The 22,864-nt window shown below is 46.7% G+C and overlaps 1 protein-coding gene across 1 annotated transcript; it reads right to left on the bottom strand.

Moving 5' to 3' along the window:
• Positions 1–1,507: 1,507 nt before the first annotated feature.
• Positions 1,508–21,439, bottom strand: LOC140723032 (NACHT, LRR and PYD domains-containing protein 3-like). Its single transcript, XM_073037657.1, has 12 exons — positions 21,147–21,439; positions 20,261–20,450; positions 15,031–15,122; positions 14,484–14,650; positions 9,043–9,214; positions 8,878–8,943; positions 5,569–7,336; positions 3,361–3,447; positions 3,035–3,205; positions 2,711–2,881; positions 2,389–2,556; positions 1,508–2,213 (listed from the first exon to the last, which is right to left on the bottom strand). Exons 3-12 carry the CDS (start codon positions 15,038–15,040, stop codon positions 2,111–2,113), a joined length of 2,883 nt encoding a protein of 960 aa, XP_072893758.1. The 5' UTR covers positions 15,041–15,122; positions 20,261–20,450; positions 21,147–21,439; the 3' UTR covers positions 1,508–2,110.
• Between the last annotated feature and the right edge of the window lie 1,425 nt (positions 21,440–22,864).

The raw sequence follows: 22,864 nt of genomic DNA, 5'->3' as shown, positions 1-22,864 counted from the left end.
GATCCTATCGAATTAGTAAGAATCAATTTGGATTTAACAAACCGGCCCGGTCAGTTGCAGACCAACAACGACGTGACCGACTGAAAGTTATATCTGCATTTGCACATCTGTGTCCAGTCCATCGTTCCTGAGGTATACAGTATATAGTTACTGTTCTATAGATCTGATAATCATATCCGCTCAAAAAAAATCCCAGTGTTATGTGTGGTGACAAGTAGGCAATCTGTTAATAGATGTTACTTTGAAATTTGAACTGGAATGCCGAGGCTTTGAAGTGGGTGCAGAAGACTTTTACCCGGGCATGGGCTATAACAAGAAGTTGGATAAACTTGTTTTTTTTTTCCTCTGGAGGGCAGGAGACTGCGGATAGAAATTTAAAAGTTTATGAGAAGCTTGAATAAAGTTGACAGACAGGATATTTCTACCAGAGTGAAATGTCAAACAATAGAGGGCATACATTTAAAGTGAGACGTAGCAATTCCAATGGAGATGTGGGGGTGGGGCAGCTTTTTTTTTTTAACACAGACTATGGATGGCGCCTGGAATGAGTTGCCTGGGATGGTGGTAGAAGCAGATATATTAGGGAATTTAAAGAGATATTAATATAGGCACAACATTTTCCATTAAATGGGAGCAGATTTAGGGGAAGGTTTTATTTCCACAGTGAGGCGGGAAGACAGGAATGTCCTGTCAAGGGTAGTTATAGAGGCTGATGCATGAGGACGACAGAAATATGCAGGGTTATAGGCTGTGAGTGGGGAGATGTTCGAGGTAGTTGGGGCGCAGGGGAGCAATTTGGAGGTCTGGCGTAGGGAGAGTGCGGACGTCAACGAGGAGAGTTCGGGAAGGGAGCCGAGTGAGGAAAGCGCAACTGGGGGGCTGAAATGTGTGGTTCGAGCATGCAGAGTGCCGGGTGCTGGTGGGAAGCGAGGAGAGCGCAGAATCGGCGGAGTTGGAGGACGAGATCCTGGACATTACTCCTGAAGTAGATATACTCCAGATTTTTAACAGACTTTCATAAGCACGGGAATGATACGACAATGGAGTATATTCGGCTGTGTGGTACGGATTGGTTCACGGTTCAGCAGCGAGAGAGCGAGAATCTGGCCGACGCAAGATGAGCGCGGGATGCGAAAACAAGTACGGTAGGCCGGTGGTCGTTGCAAAGAGTGACCCCAGGCGGATAGGCATGCAAGTTGCGCACGCGGATGGGAGCGGGATGGTTTGGGGAGGGTAGCGATGAGAGCGCGGTGGGAAGATTGTGCGGGTTAGGGAGCGAGGGGAGAATGGGAGATTCATCGAGCGAGGAGAGCGCGGGAGGTCACCAGACTCTGTGAGACTGACTTTCATCAGGCTGCAAATCAGATTCTGCTTTTCTGTGAAGAGATATAAACCACTGTTACAGTGCGCTGGGTGCGCGGGGCAGCAGTAATCTGAGGTCTGTGTTTTTTTTTTTAACCATAGTAAGATGCATCTGATACCAGGACAGGAATTTACGGTGTTTTATTGATTTCATCATGACAAATGTAAATTAAACTACCTATGAGTTGCTAACATACGGAAATAAATAAACTGCTCCCGATTCATACACAGTCACTAACAATTAACTGACCGACGACAACGAGAGACAGGTTGAATAATCAGTCCCGTTTCTCACCGTTACTCTGAATCGGGGAATCGATGATTATAAAATCACACCTCAGGGCAGTGTCCGAGATCGCTGCCGAGGTATTTGTTAATTTAACATCACTATAGTGGCAAGACTGACGAATTACCGTCCTCAGCCCAAAGTGAGAAAAACGATCCCCTTCCCGGATAATCCAACCCGGGACACGGGTGTCCCCGAGTAACAATGGCCGGCTTTGCAATTCCTGTCTGTGTAAGTCCCCGGTTCCCCTTGGCGAAGCCTGCACCAGGACATCCGGCAGAAGCAGGGCCGCTGCACTGCAGATGGAAACACTCGACTATGGGACTGGTTCTGACGTCAGAGCACACTCGGCTGGAGCCGGAGTCTATTGGAATTAATTCTGGGTCGCGGCAATTAAAGGCGGCCGTTCAAGATAAAACCGGGAATTCTGCTTAAATGTCCTCATCCCTCGGGGGGAAATTTTCACATATTCCGATGGTCAAATATCACGCTCAGTCCTGGTCTGGGTTCTTGGAGAGACCTCAATTCCTTCTCCCCAGTTTGACTGAACCGATTCTTCACCAGCCTGAAACAGATGGAAGAAAAAAGATAAAATATTCAGATTACAGATTACCCACCAATGTCAGTAACAGGGGACTGGGGGACTGGAGTTAAGGTTTCAACAACACTCACAGACAAATATCACCAGAAAACCTACGGATCTGCTGTTTCTTTTTATAATATTAAATCTTAACACTTACACGATCCGCTCCAGACTCGGGACTGCCAGTATAAGGCGACGAAGAGCGGGGACAGAACGGTCTGTGAGCCAGTTTGATCCCAGGTTCAGCCGCGTTAGTAATCCGTTTGTAATGATAGCTGAGACGAGATCCTCGACACCAGAATCTGTGAGACGGACACCACTCAGCCTGGACATAGAGAAAGTGAGGGTGAAGGACACAGAGAGACAGGACACGGTACAAATCCCCAGTGTTCATCAGTGACACAATTACTGACCACATTAATGTTCAGTGTCAGACACCCAGTGACTGTAAACACAATCTCCCACAATCTGGTACTTACCACAGTTTCTGTATTTTACACTCTGGGTTCTTCAGTGCCTCAGATACCAGTTTCACCCCTGAATCTCCCAGTTTATTAACACTCAAGTCCAGATCCGTGAGTGATCGCGTTGTAATGAGAGCGGAGACGAGATCCTCGGCACCAGAATCTGTGAGACCGACACTGAATAGCCTGGAGATGAGAGATAGTGAGTGAAGAACACAGAGAGACAGGAGACGGTACAAAGCCCCAGTGTTTATCAGTAAAACAATTACTGATCACTTTAATGTTCACTGTCAGACACACAGTGAATGTAAACACTATCTCCCATAGTCTGGTACTTACCGCACTGTCTGTATTTTACACTCTGTGTTCCTTAGAACCGCAGACACCTGTTTCACTCCTGAATTTCCCAGTTCATTTTCACTCAGGTTCAGCTCCGTCAGTGATGTGATTGTACTGAGAGCAGAGACGAGATCCTCGGCACCAGAATCTGTGAGACCGACATTGTTCAGCCTGGAGATGAGAGAGAGTGAGGGTGAAGGACACAGAGAGACAGGAGACGGTACAAATCCCCAGTGTTTATCAGTGACAGAATTACTGATCACATTAATGTTCAGTGTCAGACACCCAGTGACTGTAAACACAATCTCCCACAGTCTGGTACTTACCACAGTTTCTGTATTTTACACTCTGGGTTCCTCAGAGCCGCAGACACCAGTTTCACTCCTGCATCTCCCAGTTCATTGCGCCCAACTCTAAACACAAACGGAAAATTGATGAACAAAGTGATTCAAAACGTGGGTCTGAGGGAATTTATCTCACTCTGATATTTCAGGAAACATTAAACCCTTCAGTAAACCACGGAACAGAGTTCCCATCATTGTCAATGTCCCTCGCTGACCAGCTCCAGGGTATTCACCGAATGGAGGTAATTTAGTCTGTCGGTGTGACCCTGCAAACTCCACTTATTCTGTCTCAATCCCGGTGGTCCGAAAGATATTCCTGTTTCATGGGCGTCGGAAGGAGCAGGATTGAAGTTTAGATACATTCCCATGGTGAAGATCATGTTGGATGGGAAGATGTTCAAGGGCGATTGTGGAAAAGTCCCCCACAACAGAAGAAAATAAATAGGCGGAGAGACTCCAGCGGCAAAAAGGGGCATGGGGAAGGGAAACCCGACAGGAAGAAAGGAGATGGCAAGGAGAATCCCTCAGGAGGAAAAGGTAGGACGATTGATTCCCTCAGGAGGAAGGGAATAGTGAAGAGTAATGCCACACGGGGTTGGGATGAGGAAGAGAGATTGGTGAGTTGGCAGGGGACCGCGCAAGACAGATCCCCAGCAGAAGTGAGTTCCAACTGTGAGAATGGGAATGTAGGAGACATTTCCTCAGGATGAAGGGGAATGGGAACAGAGATCCGACAGGAGGAAGAGAGATTCGAAAGAGAGATCCCACAAGGGAAATGGGACGTGGAAATGTGATCGGACAGGTGCAAGGGAATGCGCAAAAAGAGATTCTCAGAGTAAGAACTTGTGGAAGAAGTATCCGACCGTCGGAAGGGGAATACGAAGGGTGGTCCCACAAGAAGAAGTCATGAAGGGGACGAAAGATACCACAGGAGGAAGTGGGATGCGAATGAACATTCCGCAGTAGTAAGGAGGATGTGGAAGAGGTTATCCAAAAGGAGGAAGTGGACTTGGAAAGAGATCCCACAGAAAGATAAGGATGCGGCAGAGAGACTCTACTGCTGAACGGGGCTGGGGAACAGACATCCGCCTGGAGAAAACGGACGAGGGAAGTTGATCCGGCAGGATGGAGGGGGGTGGCGAAGAATGTTCCGTCGGAAGAAAGGGAATTACTACAGAGAGATCTCGGAGGATGAAGAGAATAGGGAAGGGAGTTCCCACAGGAATAAGGCGGGTGTGGAAAAGAGAACAGGGACGTGGAAGGAGGATGTGGAAGGGACATAAAACAGGATGAAGGGGAATGTAGAGGAGAGACGCCACGAGGAAGAGAAATGGAAGAAGAGAGACCCAACAGGATGAAGGAGGATGGGGAAGAGTTGTCCGTCAGTAGGATGTGGAGTGGTGAAGAGAGATTCCACAGGATGGAAGGGGTGTGGAGGAGCGATCCAGCGGGGGGGGGGGGGGGGGGGGGGGAGGAGACTGGGAGAGAGTTCAGACAGGAGGAAGGGGATTGGTGCACAGAGATCCACAGGACGAAGGGGATGGGAAAGAGGGATCCAACAGGAGGACGGTGGTGGGGCGGGGATGAAGCAGACATATCCCACAGAAGGCTAGCGATAAGAAACGATGATCCCGCAAGAGGAAGCGATAGGGGTTAGGCCCACAATCTGGAGAGGAGGTGCTCACATTGGACTGTGTATCTGATAGTGAGCAAATACGCACAAGTGGAGCGATGATGATAATCACGCACAGGGAAGTACAAGGACAGGACAATCTCACAGAGTTCTGCCTCACCCTCTCACTAGAAGAGTCTACTGGCCCTCACTAGTCCCTCACCAGGAAGATGGTGTGAATCTCTGACCCACACGGTGCAGTCAGTGTCGGTCTGGGTGTCATTGACAGTGAGAAGAAACATCGTCAATGGACGTGTCACAGGCAGCGAGAAACACGGCTACTCCTGTGATTTACTACCATTAAACCAATGGCCGTTGTCACTAATCTGATGGTCTTCAATGTCTCTTCACAAAGAACCACAGAACCCTCCCGTCCTTGGAGATTTACTGACCGACCCCCTGGGCATTCGTCACAGTTCTTCACAATCCGATTTACTACAATTTTAGCCACATTCTTTTATATTGAAAAACACAATGGAAAAGTTTCACAGTTCATAGTGAGAGATACATCAAGTTACCTCAACTCGTGGCACTTGTGCAGCCCGGGTCCCAGCCGCTGGATTTCTTCACACTGAATGTTGCATTTCTCCAGGTCCAGGTGTTTTATTGTATCACAGAGTCCGATGACATGAGATAGGACAGCGCAGTCAATCGGGGTCAGTGTCATTCCACTGAATGAAAGTGTTTCCACAGATCCCAGGGTGGCCTGAGCCAGTCCACTATTCTGAGACTCAAACAGGTAGTGCAATGTGTTCAGGAGGCTCCTTTTACCAGCTTCACTCTCTGTGTTTCCACTCTGGCGTTGAAACTCCTCCTTCACCCAGTCAATCACCTGGCAGGTTGTTTCATGAGGAAATGGACCCAGAAAGTCCTCCAGGCCCCGAGCTGTCATTGGGGAGGAGAGACCAGCAACAAAACGGAGAAATACCTCGAATCGCCCATCTGTCGTGTTGTGGGCTTCACTGAGGGATTTCAGGATATCTCCGGGATGTGGATTCAGGAATTGTGCGACTGCAGCTACAAACTCTTGGATGGTGAGGTGTGGGAATGTGTATACCACGCTCCGGGCAGAATCTTCTCTCTCCAAAAGCTCCATTAGGAACCCGGACAGGAATTGGGAAGGCTGCAGGTCGTAGTTGATCAAATCTCCACCTGTAAACACAATTTTCTTTTCGGACACTCCTCTAAAGGCCATCAGACCAACTCTGAGTAACACATCACGAGGGTTCTCAATCTCACGACCGTGGTTTTTCAGGATGCTGTATATATAGTAGGAATATAGTTGGGTGATGGTGTTGGGAATTCGCTGCGTGCCCCTGACATTTTGTGTGAAGAAGGGGCCCAGTACTAGAGCGAGGATCCAGCAGTAGGAGGGGTTGTAGGTCATAGTGTACAGAATCTCGTTCTCTTTCACGTGTTTGAAAACAGCTGCTGACACCGTCTGATCTTCAAAATGCCTGAAGAAATATTCCTTCCGTTCCTCACCAACAAATCCCAGGATTTCAGCCCGGACTCTGATCTCTGCCTTTTCCAATAAATGTAACGCAGTGGGGCGGGTGGTCACCAGCACTGAGCACCCTGGGAGCAGCTTGCCCTGGATTAAACTGTACACAATATCCGACACTTCACACCACCACTCGGGATCTGGGCACTGGTGCTTGGGTTCTGTGTCTCTCCGACTGTCAGCAAAATCGATTCTGTGTTTGAATTCATCCAAACCATCAAATATAAACAGCAATCCCTCTGGGTTCTTCCAGACCTTTCTCAGGATATTCCTAAAGTAAGGATAGTGATCCAGAATCAGTTCCCTCAGGTTTATTCTGCAATTAATGGAGTTTAAGTCCCGGAATTTGAAACTAAAGACAAATTGGAATTGTTCGTATATTTTTCCCGTGGCCCAGTCATAAACAATCTTTTGTACCATTGTTGTTTTTCCGATCCCTGGGACTCCGGCCACAGCTGCAGAACACCCGGACCTCGGTGGTGTAAATAATTTCTTCATTTTGTCTCGAAAACGATGTGAGTCATTGCTCTGAAACAAATGAGCAATGCGGATTTTCTCCAGCTCTCTGCGGAGATGTTTCTCCCTCCATTCCTCGTGGACTCTGCCTCTTGCCAGCAGTTCATGTTCCACTAGTCTCCGATCTCGAACAGTGGAAATGACCGTGAGCTCAGCGTATCGATCAACCAGCTGGAAAACGTTCTCCTTCTCGCTCATCAGGATCGTGTTCACTCTCAGTTCTTCCGTCTGTGCGCGCAGAGTCTCTTTGTGTTTCCTCTGAACGCCTGAGGACATTATGAACAAAAAATGTTATGGTCACGAGTCCCCCAACACATTTTCTCATTTGGAATGACCTGACAGATAAAGTGGGTGATCTGGGCATATTATCAATGTTTAAGACACATTGGCAGGAGAACTTTAAAGGGTTATGGGCCAAATGGGGGAAGATGGGATGATTTGCGCGGATGTGTTTGACCGAAAGGCCCGATTCCATGTTGTAATAGTCTATGACACTGTGCATCCATCACAACATCAGGGAAAAGTGTCTGTGCGCGCAGAGTCTCTTTGTGATTCCTCTGAACGCCTGAGGACATTATGAAAACAATATGTAATTGTCACGAGTCCCCCAACGCATTTTCGCTGCGAAAGGTTTTGCAGAAGTTCAGACAATGTTTGTCTGCCGGTGGGGATCCGGCCTACATACAGTGCTGAAAATGAATACGATAGCAAAATCATTTAAACTTCCTAGTTCCCGCGTCCCATGGGATCATGTCTTCCCTGATGGTGGCGTGTGCCACTTTGTTAATAATTGCAGTTTCACAAAGCTCTGATGAACACGAGGTCAACGCACAGTCCTGGATATCTCAATGTTCCACTTTTACAGAAATACATACTCCCTTTACAGTTTAAATTCTGCTGAACTGGGCTTTTGTACCGACTTTTTAAACAAACACTACGATCACTCAAATCCTCCACTCCTTAGCAGTCCATAATGTTCAATATTGCTTTCATCCATGTACCTATTTCAGAGTCGCTTGAATGACCCTAATTTATCAGCTTTAGCCATTAACCCCGGAACCGCATTCCGGACACTACTCTCTGGGTAAAGGATAAAGAAAACTACCTCTGATATCTCTTTTAATGCCTGTAGTATAAAACAAATTGTAGAGCCCTGCGGTTCTGATATTGAACAGAGGGATGTGGACGTGCCAGTGCAGATTTCACTGAAAGCAGAATCTCAGGTAGATTGGATGGTGAAGAAGGCTTTCGGCAGACTGAACCATGTCAGTCAGCGTTTTGAGTACACGTTGCAGTTTTAAGATGATACTGACTCACGAGGAGTAATAGTACAGATTTGGTCACCTTGTCATGATAAAGATGTAAGTAAATTAGAGAAAGTGTAAAAATGGTTCACCAAGATGTTGTCAGAACTCGACGACCACAGTTACAAGGAAAGATTGCATGGAACTGGATATTATTCGATGGAATCTAGGAGGTTGAGGGGTGGGCGAATAGAGGTACCTTGTCATGACGGACACAGACAGGGTGCTCAACGTCTTTACCCTGGAGATGTGGAGCGAACAACAAGGGAGTATAGCGTTCAGATCAGATGGAAAAGAATCGAAAGAGCTTCAGGGCAGCTTCTTGGCCGAATACTGGACTCGTATTGGAGGTTTCTGCTCAAAAGCTCGAAACTTGGCAGGCTGTCTGAGGACTATGGCAAATCTAAATGGCTTTCAGTCCTCCAGGCGCCCAGATTCCAACACGAGCTAAACAGGGGTAAATATTCTCAGAGCGAAATAAAAAGGTTGGTATTTCAACTTACCTTTTAGGTGTGTGGGCACTTCAGATAAACCCCGCTTGGTGTCCATGTAGGCGAACTGCGCATCACCTGTTTAAAACAGAATAACTTGCATGACGTCTGCTCTCTGCAATACTATAAATTCGGCAGCATTTACAGCTGTAACACACAGTGTATTGTTCAACATACCACGTTCCTGTATTTCCTTCAATATTCTGCTCAGCTTCGGTAAATGGTGGTGTAGTTTCACAAAGGATTCCCACATCACCCTCTGGGTCCCGGAGCCCTTCTCCATCACCAGAACCAGGAGGAGTTCGGAAGCGCCCGCTCGGTTTCCCTTGTCTGCGAGCTCAGTCACGCTCTGTAATGAGCAATGGGGAGTATATTGAGAGCCGGAGAGAGGCGGGCTGCAGGCAGGAGGAAAGGATCTGCAGGAACAGGGAGTGCGGACACTGGATGGGTACGGGTCCATCCTGAACACAGACAGAGAAAACACCAGATCCAGCAATGACAGTGTCACTGTCGGGTTTCCCCGGGGTAAACTGCTGGTTAAAAGCAAGCAGGCTCAGGTGATGGACGGTGGCAGACTCACGCTTAACTGCCTGGTAACATGAGTGCTCCGGTTTCAGCCTACAGCTGGGAACTTGCACCGAGGAGCAGCCAGCAACTTTAAGAGTTCTGTGCATGTCAGGAATATCAATGCAACTGGTAGTAATGGCGAAAAGGAGTTTGGCCTGGGATTATCAGACATCAAATGGGGAATGTTATGGTTAGATATCATGTGTGGCCCTTCGATACCATTCAGTCTGGGTGGCAATAATTGAATGTGCCCCGGTACGTAATGGTAATTAGAAGGCGGTCTCTAGATAATATTTTGTTCACGTACGCATACTTAGCATACCGTGGTTTTATTGATAGTCATTCAGCAATATATGTGTCAACATTTCTTTATCCAGAGGGTGGCGAATCTGTGGAATTGATTGCCACAGTAAACCGTGGAAGCCAAGTCATGAGGTATTTTTATAACATAGAAACCTACAGCGTATTTATGGCCATTCGGCCCACAATATTGTGTCGACCATATAACCTACTCTAGAAACTGCCTAGAATTTCCCTACCACATAGCCATCTATGTTTCTAAACTCCAAGTACCTCTCTCTTAAAAAACATTGTCCGCCAAGATCACTCAACCGGTTCTCATAAGAAACGCTCTCTCATCCAGCAAATCTCCTCTGCGCTCTCTCTATAGTATCCACTTCTTTTCTGTTGTGAAGTGACCAGAACTGAACACAGTACCTTAAGGGGGTCTAACTACGGTCCAATATAGCTGTAACATTACCGCACGGCTCCTGAACTCTATCTCACGGTTGATAATTACCAACACACCACACACCTTCTTAAAAACACTGTCAACCTGCGCAGCAGCTTTGAGCGTCCTTTGAACACCGACGTCAAGATCTCCTTAATCCTCCACACTGCCAAGCGTCTTACCGTTAATATGGTATATTGTCTTCAAATTTGAACTATCAAAATGAACCACTTCACACTTGTCTGGGTTGAACTCCATCTGACACTTTCCTGCCCAGTTCTGCATCCTCTCGATGACCCGCTGTAACCTCTGACAACCCTGCAGACTATACACCACACCGCAAAACTTACTAACCCACCCTTCTAATTCTTCATTCAGGTCATATATAAAAATCACAAACAGGAGGAGTCACCGACCTCTTTTCAGAATACCAACCAGCTACAACCACACTTGGCCTTTTGTGGTCAAGCCAAGGTTGGATCCCAGCAAGTTCTCCTTCGATACCATGCTTCCTTACTTACTGAAAGAGCCTTGTAAGAGAAAGTTGTCAAATGCCTTACTGAAATCCATATACAATACATCCATCTATTTAAACAGGAGTCTGATAGGTTCTTGATTATTAAGGTATTCAAAGGTATTTGCTAGCATGGTTCGGGAGGGTTTAAACTGATTTTTAAGGGGGATGGGACCCGGAACGATAGAGCAGTGAAAGAAGAGCATGGAGTAAATCCAGATCTAACATATAGAGAGACTTTGAAGAAAGCGAAGCAGAATAAAGGGTGTAAAGTTAGTAAGGTGGAAGGGCTAAAGTGCGTGTACTTCAATGCAAGAAGCATCAGGGACAAAGGTGATGAACTGAGAGCTTGGATACATACGTGGAATTATGATGTTGTGGCCATTACAGAGACTTGGCTGGCACCAAGGCAGGAATGGATTCTCAATATTCCTGGATTCAGTGCTTTAAAAGGGATAGAGGGGGGAAGTGGAGGAGGGGTGGCATTACTGGTCAGGGATACTATTACAGCTACAGAAAGGGTGGGTAATGTAGCGGGATCCTCTTTTGAGTCAGTATAGGTGGAAGTCAGGAACAGGAATGGAGCAGTTACTCTAATAGGGATACTCTATAGGCCCCCTGGTAGCAGCAGAGATACGAGGAGCAGATTGAGAGGCCGATTTTGGAAAGGTGCAAAAATAACGAGATTGTTATCATGGGTGACTTTAACTTCCCTGATATTGATTGGCACTTGATTAGTTCCAAGGGTTTCGATGGGGCAGAGTTTGTTAACTGTGTCCAGGATGGATTCCTGTCACAATATGTTGACAGGCCGACTAAGGGGAATGCTTACGAACCGGGTAAGCTCACAGATCTGTCAGTGGGTGAGCATCTGGGGGACAATGATTACCGCTCCTTGTCCTTTAGCATTATTATGCAAAAGGATAGAATCAGAAAGAACAGAAAATTTTTAATTGGGGAAGGGCAAATGATGAGGCTCTAAGGCTAGAACTTGCGGGTGTGAAATGGGATGATATTTCTGCAGGGAAATATACTATGGAAATGTGGTCGATGTTTAAGGATCTCTTGCTGGATGTTAGCGATAAATTTGTCCCGGTGAAGAAGATAAAGAATGGATAGTGTGAAGGAACCATGTGTGACAAGTGAGGTGGAAAATCTAGTCAGGTGGAAGAAGACAGCATGCGTGAGGTTTAAGAAGCATGGATTAGCTGTGTCTATTGAGGAATATAGGGTAGCAAGAAAGGAGCTTAAGAAGAGGCTGAGAAGAGCAAGAACCGGGCATGAGAAGGCGTTGGCGAGCAGGGTAAAGGAAAAGCTCAAGACATTCTTCAATTATGTGAAGAACAAAAGGATGACAGGAGTGAAGGTAGGACCGATTAGAGATAAAAGTGGGAAGATGTGCCTGGAGGCTGTGGAAGTGAGAGAGTTCCTCAATGAAAACTTCTTTTTGGTATTCACCAATGAGAGGGAACTTGATGATGGTGAGGACAATATGAGTGAGGTTGATGTTCTGGAGTATGTTGATATTAAGGGAGAGGAGGTGTTGGATTTGTTAAAGTACATTAGGACGGATAGGTCCTCGGGGCCTGACAGAATATTCCCCAGGCTGATCCACGAGGCGAGGGAAGAGCCTCTGACTTGGATCTTTATGTCCTCATTGTCCACGGGAATGGTACCGGAGGATTGCAGGCAGGCGAATATTGTCCCATTGTTCAAAAAAAGGTAGTAGGGATAGTCCGGGTAATTATAGACCAGTGAGCCTTACGTCTGTGGTGGGAAAGCTGTTGGAAAAGATTCTTAGAGATAGGATCTATGGGCATCTAGAGAATCATGGTCTGATCAGGGTCTGTCAGCATGGCTTTCTGAAGGGTATATCGTGTCTAACAAGCCTGATAGAGTTCTTTGAGGAGGTGACCAGGTATATAGATGAGGGTAGTGCAATGGATGTGATCTACATGGATTTTAGTAAGGCATTTGACAAGATTCCAAACAGTAAGCTTATTCAGAAAGTCAGAAGGAATGGGATCCAGGGAAGTTTGGCCAGGTGGATTCAGAATTGACTTGCCTGCAGAAGGCAGAGTGTCGTAGTGGAGGGAGTACATTCAGATTGGAGGGTTGTGACTAGTGGTGTCCCACAAGGATCTGTTCTGGCACCTCTACTTTTCGTGATTTTTATTAACGACCTGGATGTGGGGGTAGAAGGGTGGGTTGGCAAGTTTGCAGAATACACAAAGGTTGGTGGTGTTGTAGATAGTGTAGAGGATTGTCGAAGATTACAGAGAGCCATTGATATGATGCAGAAGTGGGCTCAGAAGTGGCAGCTGGAGTTCAACCCGGAGAAGGATGAGGTGGTACTCTGTGGAAGGACAACCTCCAAGGCAGAGTACAAAGTAAATGGCAGGATATTTGGAAGTGTGGAGGAGCAGAGGGATCTAGGGGTACATGTCCACAGATCCCTGAAAGTTACCTCACTGTTAGATAGGCTAGTTAAGAAAGCTTATGGGGTGTTAGCTTTCATAAGTCGAAGGATATAGTTTAAGAGACGGGATGTAATGATGCAGCTCTATAAAACTCTGGTTAGGCCACTCTTGGAGTACTGTGTATTTTCTGGTCGCCTCACTATAGGGAGGATGTGGATGCATTGAAAAGGGTACAGAGGAGATTTACCAGGATGCTGCCTGGTTTAGAGAGTATGGATTACGATCAGAGATTAAGGGGGCTAGGGCTTTACTCTTTGGAGAAAATGAGGATGAGAGGAGACATGGTGGAGGTCTACAAGATATTAAGAGGAATATACAGAGTGGACAGCCATCGCCTCTACCCCAGAGCACCACTGCTCAATACAAGAGGACATGGCTTTAAGATAAGGGGAGGGAAGTTCAAGGGGGATATTAGAGGAAGGTTTTTCACTCAGAGAGTGGTTGGTGCGTGGCATGCACTGCCTGAGTCAGTGGTGGAGGCAGATACACTAGGGAAGTTTAAGAGACTGCTATGACAGGTATATAGACACAGACTACATAGACAGGTATATGGATAAATTTAAGGTTTTGGGTTATATGGCAGGCAGGCTTTGAGTGCCGAATGGCCTGTAATGTGCTGTACTATTCTATGTTCTATGTTCGTTCTAAAGGATATGGGGAAAGGCAGGAAATTGGGGTTGAGAGCAATGATGGCATGGCGATCAAATTCGACGGGCCGAATGCCCTAATTCTGATCATATGTCTTGTAATCTTAACAGTATATACGGTAGGAATTTTTTTTTTTAAACCTGTAAATATAACAGACACAAGCAACAGAAGTTCACTGAACCACGAGGTATAATGGGATAATTGCTCAAATACAAGAGTTTCAGCCGTTCACAAGAGAGACGATATTCAGTAGTGTCTGGTCAATAGATGCTGGGGGTGAAGGCAGACTCGACAGATGATCTGCGAAACCAGTCACTATACACGGGTTATGAAGCGAACGCAAACTGGTGTGTGGCAATAAAGATTGAGCTTTGCGAATGTAATGGGAAATGAGACAGATTGGGGTGAAGTGGTTTTCTGTACACTTGCAAGTTCCATCAGGTTGGCACAGTACCAAAATCTCATGTCAGTGATTGGCTATACCTTAACCAGTCTATACCTGAAAGAGGCTCCTATTGGTTTAATAAAGGCTCAGTGTAGCTGCATCTGGGGACACTTTTGTTATTATTGACCATAAGTATCTCGGCCTTTCAATGACCGACATTTCTTGTGCACCAATACTGTGGGTCTGTAATAGCTTTAGAAGAATCTGCACTCAGTCTGTGTCCTTTCGACTTACGTGATGCTCCCGTCCCGTGAAATGATCCTCGCCTGTTAACATGAGGCCGAGTTCCTCCACAACCTCCTCAATCGCCTGCTCCAGTCGGTCCCGATAGAATTTCGTCAACTGGAACAGTTGGTGATCGACACAGTGTGACAGGAAGGCGGAGATTTCAGAGCTCCGATCTGTGGACAATTGAAAATCACAGCATGACTGTGCCGACCACGGTGTGAATTTAAACCAATCTCATCTACAGGCACATGGTCAATATCCCTCCGTTTCCTGCTTACTCAAGCGCTCCGTTGAAAGCACATCCCAGACACCGATCACTTTCAGTGTAAGTCATGCATCCTCAATCCCCTTTAAACTTTCACCTTTAACCTATTTCCTCTATGCGCTCAGGAAATTCTAAGCAGATTCTGGAGTAGGTTACATGGTCGGAACAACATTGGGCCAGGGGCCTGCAATGTGCTGTAGATTTCTATGTTCTATAGGCTAAGTTCAATGTTGTATGTGCACCATACGGACGGAGGTTCATTGGACAAAAAAGAAACACTGAGCATACCTGCGTCCATTCTGACTCTGACTGATGATGGTTGATTGCCGTCTTCTTGAATTTGGTCTCGGTGGAAGAACGCCCCAACTGCTGGTAATGCTCTGAATAACAGAAATAAAACAGAGCGAATAAGTACCAGGGATTTAAACACAAAATGCTGGAGGAACTCTGGTGGTCATGCAGCATCTATGGAAAGGAATAAACAGTCGACGTTTCAGATCGAGACGCTTCAGCAGAACCTGAAAGAAAACGAGGTCAGAATAAGTAGGGGGCGAAGTGAAAGGCTAAGAATTTGATTGGTGAAAGGGTAAAGGGCTGGAGAAATGTGAATCTGATCGGAGACGGTCGAAGAATGTTGAAGAATCGTATTTCCAGAACTTCGAGAAATCGATGTTCATGCCATCAGGTTGGAGGCTACCCAGATGGAATATAAGGTGTTGTTCCTCTAAGCTGAGTGTGAACTCATCGCGCCAGTCGAGGAGGCCATGGACTGACATGTCGGAATGTGAATGGGAAGTTGTATTAAAATCGGTGACTGCAGGGAGATCCCGCTTTTTCTGGAGAGGTGAAATGGTCTACAAATCTACGTTGAGTCTCACCAATACACAGGACGCCCCACCTGGAACAGCAGATGCCGTAGATGACCCCGACGAACTCTCAGCTCAAGTGTCGCATCACCTGGAAGCACTGCTTGGGGTCCCGATTGGCAGAAAAGGTGGAGGTGTACGGGCAGGTGTGGTTGGCAGGAATGAGTACAAGCAGGGAGATCAGTGGGGAGGGACGAATGGATATGGGATTCGCGTAGGAATCGCTGCGAAGCCGAAAGTGGCGGGGATTGGAGGGGGAGGAGGTGAGATCCCATTGGAGATGGCAGAAGTCATGGAAATTTATGTGCTGGATGCGAAGGCTAATGGGGTGGCAGGTGAGGACAAGAAGAAGCCTATCCCTGGTATTGCGGAGGGAGATTCGGGTGTGAGGGAAATGGAATAGATGCATCAGAGCTTCAGACCCAAGTATGACCAATTACTAGTAAATTCTACGTATTGCTTGTCCAGTAGCATCTGCCGGATCTCGCCGATAGATTCAGAGATAAATGCACCATGTATAAAGACTCTTCGGCCCAACGAATCCATGCCGACTGGTGTACCAAGACAGCTTATCCCGATTTACTGCGTAAGGCCGAAGTTGCTTCATACCCCTGCGTGAGACATTTGCTGTTCATACCCTTTTTAAACCTTTACCTCTCATAGTTAATCTATGTCGTTTGGTTTCCCTTGACTTCGGACAATGGCTGTTAATGTCCACTAAATCTCTGCCATTCAAAATTTAAAACACTTCTGTAATGTCGTTGTTCATTCTCCTACATTCAAGGAGTGAAGACAAAGCGTGATCATCGTCTCCTTCTAACTCAAGCCTTTTGGTACTCAAAACATCATCGGAAATCTTCTTTGCATTATCTGAAGTTTAGAGAAGGAATTTCCAGAATGCAACGGCCATAACTATGCTTAGTACTGCAAACATAGACTCACCTACGACATATACAACTGCAATATAATATCCCAACTCCTGCACTCATAGTGTCTTGATGAAAGCCGGCGGGATAAACGCCGTCTTCACCACCCTGTGACCCTGCGAACAATTCATTACAGTCCTCGGTCCCTCTGCTCCATGACACTCGCTGGCGACCTGGAACAAATTCTGTGTAGGTTTGTTTTCCGAAATGCACCATTTCGCACTCAATTGTATTGAAGTATATTTGGCACGCCTCCGTCCTCTTTCCTAACTGATCTAGAACCCCCATTATATCAGCTAATCTTCAGTTTCAGCAGGTCTTGCTAATAATGTTTCACCAGCAGACGTTTTGATCAAGACCTATGCATTCGCATCCAAATCAGTTATATAAGTAACAGAAAAGAAACGTCCGAACACCGAGCGCTAGACCACGCCAGCGTCCATCTGACTATCACACCAACTCACCTGGATACACTTGCTACTTTCCAACACTTTCCATCTCCCTCCCCTTGGGTGTTATTGTTCTTTGTAAAGGTCTGTAATAATGTTCCTCCTGAACATTTAAGAACTTTAAATATTGCTGGCTTACCGCACCGTTGAGTTTCCCGTTGGGGAAGAAAGCGAAGGAGCTGGACTTGGTGTGCATCGTGCTGCTACCTGCGTCAGAGAGGTATTGGAGGTGTCGCGAGGTTGTGTGTAGACTAACAGCGAGGAATCGTCTTAAACCCGTTTATTGCGATAACAAGACCCTCTTGGACGCTGTCAGTGAGGAGTGGTCTAACTCTGAATCAATGATCTATTAGCAAACGGCGGGGTAGCTGCGTGGCCTCGTCGTAGCAAGGACTCGGGCTCAAGCTGCGGCATCGCCTGTTTGCAGACACCCAGTGAGAGGGGTCAGATTCGTTACACTCCACCTGAGGCAACGTGGCGTTACATCCACGCTGTAGCCGGTGAAGCCACCCCCACCCCGGTGTCCGCTCGGTAGAAGCCAACATCTATTGTATCCGACTGTCTGCTCCTGCAGCATTCTGCGGCATCGCCTGTTTGCAGACACCCAGTGAGAGGGGTCAGATTCGTTACACTCCACCTGAGGCAACGTGGCGTTACGTCCACGCTGTAGCCGGTGAAGCCACCCCCACCCCGGTGTTCGCTCGGTAGAAGGCAACATCTATTGTATCCGACTGTCTGCTCCTGCAGCATTCTTGAGCTCATGGTGTCCGACTATACGTGTTTTCTGTGACTGTTTGTTAGTGACATCGCATATGTGTTTGCTCCCTTCAATGTGCGATATGTGCATTGTGCTCTGTGTGACTACTGGTACTACGTCTTGCATCTTGACCCCGGAGTAACCATGTTTCTTTTGGCTGTTTCCTGTCCGGTTGAATGACAATTAAACTTCAAATTGAACAGAAATTAGACAATTTGTGTTTCATAAACAAAATATAGTATAAATTCCAATGTTTTGTATCACCAAGGGACTTCTAAATGTTGTATTTGTTCCTTCAGAGAAGTTGTTAATACAGATTGGGAAAAGAAAGGCTTCATCTATCTGTCCACCTCGAAGCACCTGCCCTTCCAACATCCATTGAGAAAGCCTGCTGGCTCAAGCAGCGTCTGTCACAACGGTGGGGATATGGCCCAACTGCGGAGTGAGAGACACTCAAATGGATCGATATTTCACAGACTTTAATGCAAACGTCGTTAAAGGGTAAAATAAAACAATAAGCGCAAGGCCAGACAGAGTCAGTTGACTCGACAGTCTAATTTCTCAGGCATTTCTCCCGGTGCGGCCTCGTCTACATCGGCGAGACCCGAGACAGATTGGGGGATCGCTTCGTCGAGCACCTCCGCTCCGTCTGCCACAACAGACAGGATCTCCCGGTTGCCACCCACTTCAACTCTGCTTCACATATCCATTCAGATATGTGCATACATGGCCTCCTCTGCTGCCATGATGAGGCCATCATCAGGTTGGAGGAGCAACACGTCACATACCGTCTGGGTAGTCTCCAGCCCCTTGGTATGAACACTGCATTCTCCAACTTCTGGTAATTCCCTCCCTCTCCCTTCCTCTATCACACTTTCACTCTGCCTCCTCTTCTAGCTGCCTATCACCTCTCTCATGATTCTGCCTTCTACTACCCATACTGTTTTTCCCTTACATTCCTTCTTCACCTTTCCTGCCTATACCCTCCCTGATTCCCTTCCCCCAACCCTTGATCTTTCCCCTGATTGGTTTTTCGCCTGCACCTTCCCCTCCCCCAACCTTCTTTATAGGGCCCCTGCCTCCTCTTCCTTCAGTCCTGACGAAGGGTCTCGGCCCGAAACGTTGACTGCTCCTTTCAACGGATGCTGCCCGACTTGCTGAGTTCAGCCAGCTTGTTTGTCCGTATAGAATATAAAAGCAAGGAGATTGTGCTGAGACTTTATAAGACACTAGTTAGGCCGCACTTGCAGTATTGCCAACAGGTTTGGACTCCATCTCTCAGATTGGATGTGTTGTCATTGGAGAACGGGTTAACAAATGAGGAGCGTTTGGCAGATTTGGGCCAGTGCTTAGTGGAATTCATAAGTATGCGTGGGGATCTGACTGAAACCTACTGAATGCTGAACGGACTAGATAGCATGGATGTGGAGCAGATGTTTCCGATGGTGGCGGTATTCTGAACTAGAAGGCACAGCCTCAAAATTGAGGGGCAACCCTTCAGATCAGAGGTAAGGAAGATTTTTTTTTGAAGAGTGTAGTGAATCTGTGGTATGCTCTGCCACAGACTGCAGAGAAGGCCAAGTCCGTGTGTATATTCAAAGGGGGAAGTTGTCCGTTTCCTGATCGTTCTGGGCATTAAAGGATATGGCGAGAAGGCAGGTGTATGGGGTTGAGTGGGATCTGGGATCAGCCATGATGGAATAGCGGAGTGGACTCGATGGGCTGAATGGCCTAATGCTGCTCCTCTGTCTTATGGTCTCATGGTCTGAGGTTCAGGGGCTTAGAAATGCTGGATGTGGTTATAAATTGGCTTCGCGGGAGAAGCCAGCAAATGCTAAAAGATAGTTTAACCCTCTGACTGGAGACCAGTGGGTAGTGGGATGCCCCAGGGATCGGTGCTGGATCCATTCTTGCTTATCATCTATGTTAACGGCCTGGATGATATAATTGCAGCAATGTTTGGCTTCGGTTCATCGACAGGTAATTTACACGTTTGTTGGCCCGTTCGCATTAAATTGATTTACGGTAATTGTAGTCATATCGTTTCTTGTGAAGATACCAGGCAGAAATTGACCATTCGGCCCATCGATCCTTCTGCCCCACACAGTAAAATCATGGTTTTTGTTTTGAAATACCACCTGCCGCTTTTTGTAACTATTTCCCCAGCCCAACTCCAGCTCGAAACACTGACAATCAACACAGTCACAAAGAGGAAAAGCATGCATTGATCTGCAGTGACATATTTGGAAATGGAACCCGTGCTGGCGAAGCAGCTTATCGCAGGCTGGCTTTGAAATCGTAACCCTTAAGCTTTAGTTTGAGAACTGTTTTTAATCTGGACATAAATTGTGGGAAATATCACACGTGCGGACAGAAAACTGCAGGATGACTAACAGCACCACGGCCAGAGGCGAGTTACAACAGAAATGATGACTTCTCGATTACTGTTTCAAAACACAGATAACGTGATGATTGGTAATAACGTTTCGAAATAAATCTCAGAAGCTGAATTATTCTCACCTCAGTTCACCAAGAATGTTCTGTTTCCGTGTCAATATGTTTTCAAGTCGTTTTCTGCTAACTTCATTGCAACCAGTCCAGCGACAGATATTTAGTAGCTGCGGGGAGGGGCCGGTGTTGCTGTCCTGGGTGACTCACAGCGCGATTTTCCGTGTACAAGCTGCTGCCTGTCCACAGGGCGGATTCTCTGCTGAAACCGAACAAACCAGTTCGATACTCCACTTTAACTGTGCACAAAGGTAGCTTAATGTTGTACTTAAGTATTTCTTTTACAGAAAAATAAAACAATGAACACCCGTCGATATAGAAAAGAAAGATCCCAAGTGTCTTCAATCTGAATGACTACTTGTTACAATTGCTACCAGACTTTGTGAGAGTTCTGTATTTAATTTTACCCCCACTCCCATCATTTGTAGTTTTAATGTCATTGTTTTTTTTTTGTTTTTTTTTGCGATTTAACGCAATAAATTGATCTTAGGCATTCTCTACTGCGACGTTCCGAACAGTAAAACAGTAGAATCTCACGGTCGCTCTGTTATTCTGAGTAGTTAGTTTTTATTTTGTGTACGTGTGTGTGTGTCCCTGTGTCTAACTGTGAGAGAGAGAGAGAGATCATAGTAGGGACCCTGCCCTGCCCCGGGGGACATTTTAAATATCACTATTCGTGCGCAAGGTTCATCTGCACTGACTCAGTAGAACCTGCCGCAGAAAATGGGTATAACTGAAGGTGACGACGTCGTTGCTTTTAATGCATTTGGTCAATAATTACTTCGTTGAACGTGTCAGAGCTTCCTTCTCCCCTTGTATCCCCTCCCCCCCGATCCCGTCAAAAGCCGAGCCCCGCTCTAAACGCACACTGATTTGCAAAATCGAAAACAACATTTACCTCTGATTTTGAAACCGGACGGTGTTCAGTGCTGTCTGGGATGATGAATGTGCCGACCATGAACCAAGAATTCAGTCTGCGCTGCTGCTCCCGACGCTTTTCGGTTATAGAGAGTCAGTCGCTGATCACAGGTAGACAGGTCCGGATGAGCCGGGGTTAATGAGGCAGTCCGCCGTTCTGGTTCCACACCTCCTCACCGGTCTGGTACAGGTCTGTCAGCGGGAGGAGAGGGGACTAGGAAAAATGTAGCCAACACAGATAGAATTACAGAGGCTGTGAGAATCTTCCCTTGCCGTCGCAAATAGTTTCTGTCTGGATTTCCGTGTAGATCTCTCTTTTCCTCATTATTCCTGTGACGCAACCAGCAAGGCGGAGAATCTCCGTTTTATTCAGCCAGTGCCAGGCTGTCAAGTTGATCCAGCGGGATGAGGTACCACCCTCTGTATGAACGGGGCTGTCCGGCGCAGGGCGCGTTTCAGCTCAAACACTCCACACCGGTCACAGCTATTTCAGGGTCAAATTACTTAAGGCGTAACAGCGGGGAGGATGAACTAAGGAGTGGCGTTACCAGTCAGAGAAAATGTTACGGCAGTGTTCAGTCAGGAGAAATCGTAGAACTCGACAAGTGAGGCGTTCTGTGTGGAAATGAGAATTAAGAACTGTATGGCCACGTTGGTGGGACTATATTCAAGACAGCCCAACAGTCCTAGAGATTTAGAGGAACACATTTGAAAGATCTCAGACTGTTGCAAGAACCTTGTAGCTGCTATAGTAGGTGATTTTAATTTTCCACATAATGACTGGGAATCCCGTATTGTAAATGGACTAGGTGGCATAGAGTTGTTCAAACGTTTTCTTCATCGGTAGGCAGAAATCCCAATTACAGAGCGTGAGATACTGAATCAGTAATTAAGCAATGGGGCAGGGCAGGGGACAGAAGTTTGTGTGTGGGGATACTTTTCATCCACTGACCACGAGAGCCTTGGCCGAATGGTAGGAGGCTGCGAGTGGGAATAAAAATGTCCTTTTTATGGTCGGCTGCCAGTGACTGGTGGTGTTCCGCAGGGGTCGGTGTTGGGAGCATTTCTTTTCCTGCTGTATATTAAAAATTTAGATGATAGAATCGATGGGTTTGTCGCCAAGGTTGCAGATGATACGGATGCATGGTTATGCACTTTGGTAGTAGAAATAAATGTTCGTACTATTTGCAGATGGGCATGGGACTCCTTGCGGAACACCCAGAAGTTTATCTTGCATGTTCAGTCGGTGGTGAGGAAGGCAAATACAATGTTTGCATTTATTTCAAGAGGTCTAGAATTCAAGAACGAGGATGTGATGCTGAGGCTTAAAAAGGCCCGGGTGAGGCATCACCTTGAGTATTGTGAACAGTTTCGGTCCCCCAGCTTAGAAAGGATGTGCTGGTATTTAAAAGGGTCGAGAGGAGGGACGATTCCAGGAAAGAAAGGGATATCACATGAGGAAGGTGTGATGACTCTGGGTCAGCACTCGCTGGAATTCAGAAGTATAAGTGTGTGGGGGGGGGGGGGGATCTCATTAAATCCTTTTGAATGTTGAAAGGCCTAGACAAAGTAGATGTGGAAAGAACGTGAGAGGGTCCAGGACAAGAAGACGCAGCTTCAGGATGGAGAGCCACAGGGATCACAGGCGCTTTGTCGTTTGCTGTTTGTCATCTATAATGATTTATAGGATAATCTGGT

The sequence above is a fragment of the Hemitrygon akajei genome, unplaced genomic scaffold (assembly GCF_048418815.1).
Source record: "Hemitrygon akajei unplaced genomic scaffold, sHemAka1.3 Scf000098, whole genome shotgun sequence".
NCBI lineage: Eukaryota > Metazoa > Chordata > Chondrichthyes > Myliobatiformes > Dasyatidae > Hemitrygon > Hemitrygon akajei.
This window is presented reverse-complemented; position numbering and strand designations above follow the sequence as displayed.

What these genes read in the sequence shown, in the direction of transcription:
- LOC140723032 (XM_073037657.1), bottom strand. An exon ending in AGTGCCCACACACCTAAAAG is followed by an intron (nt 7,337 to 8,877) that starts GTAAGTTGAAAT and finishes TAATGTCCTCAG; the next exon opens with GCGTTCAGAGGAAACACAAA. An exon ending in CCGAGTCTGGAGCGGATCGT is followed by an intron (nt 2,214 to 2,388) that starts GTAAGTGTTAAG and finishes CATCTGTTTCAG; the next exon opens with GCTGGTGAAGAATCGGTTCA.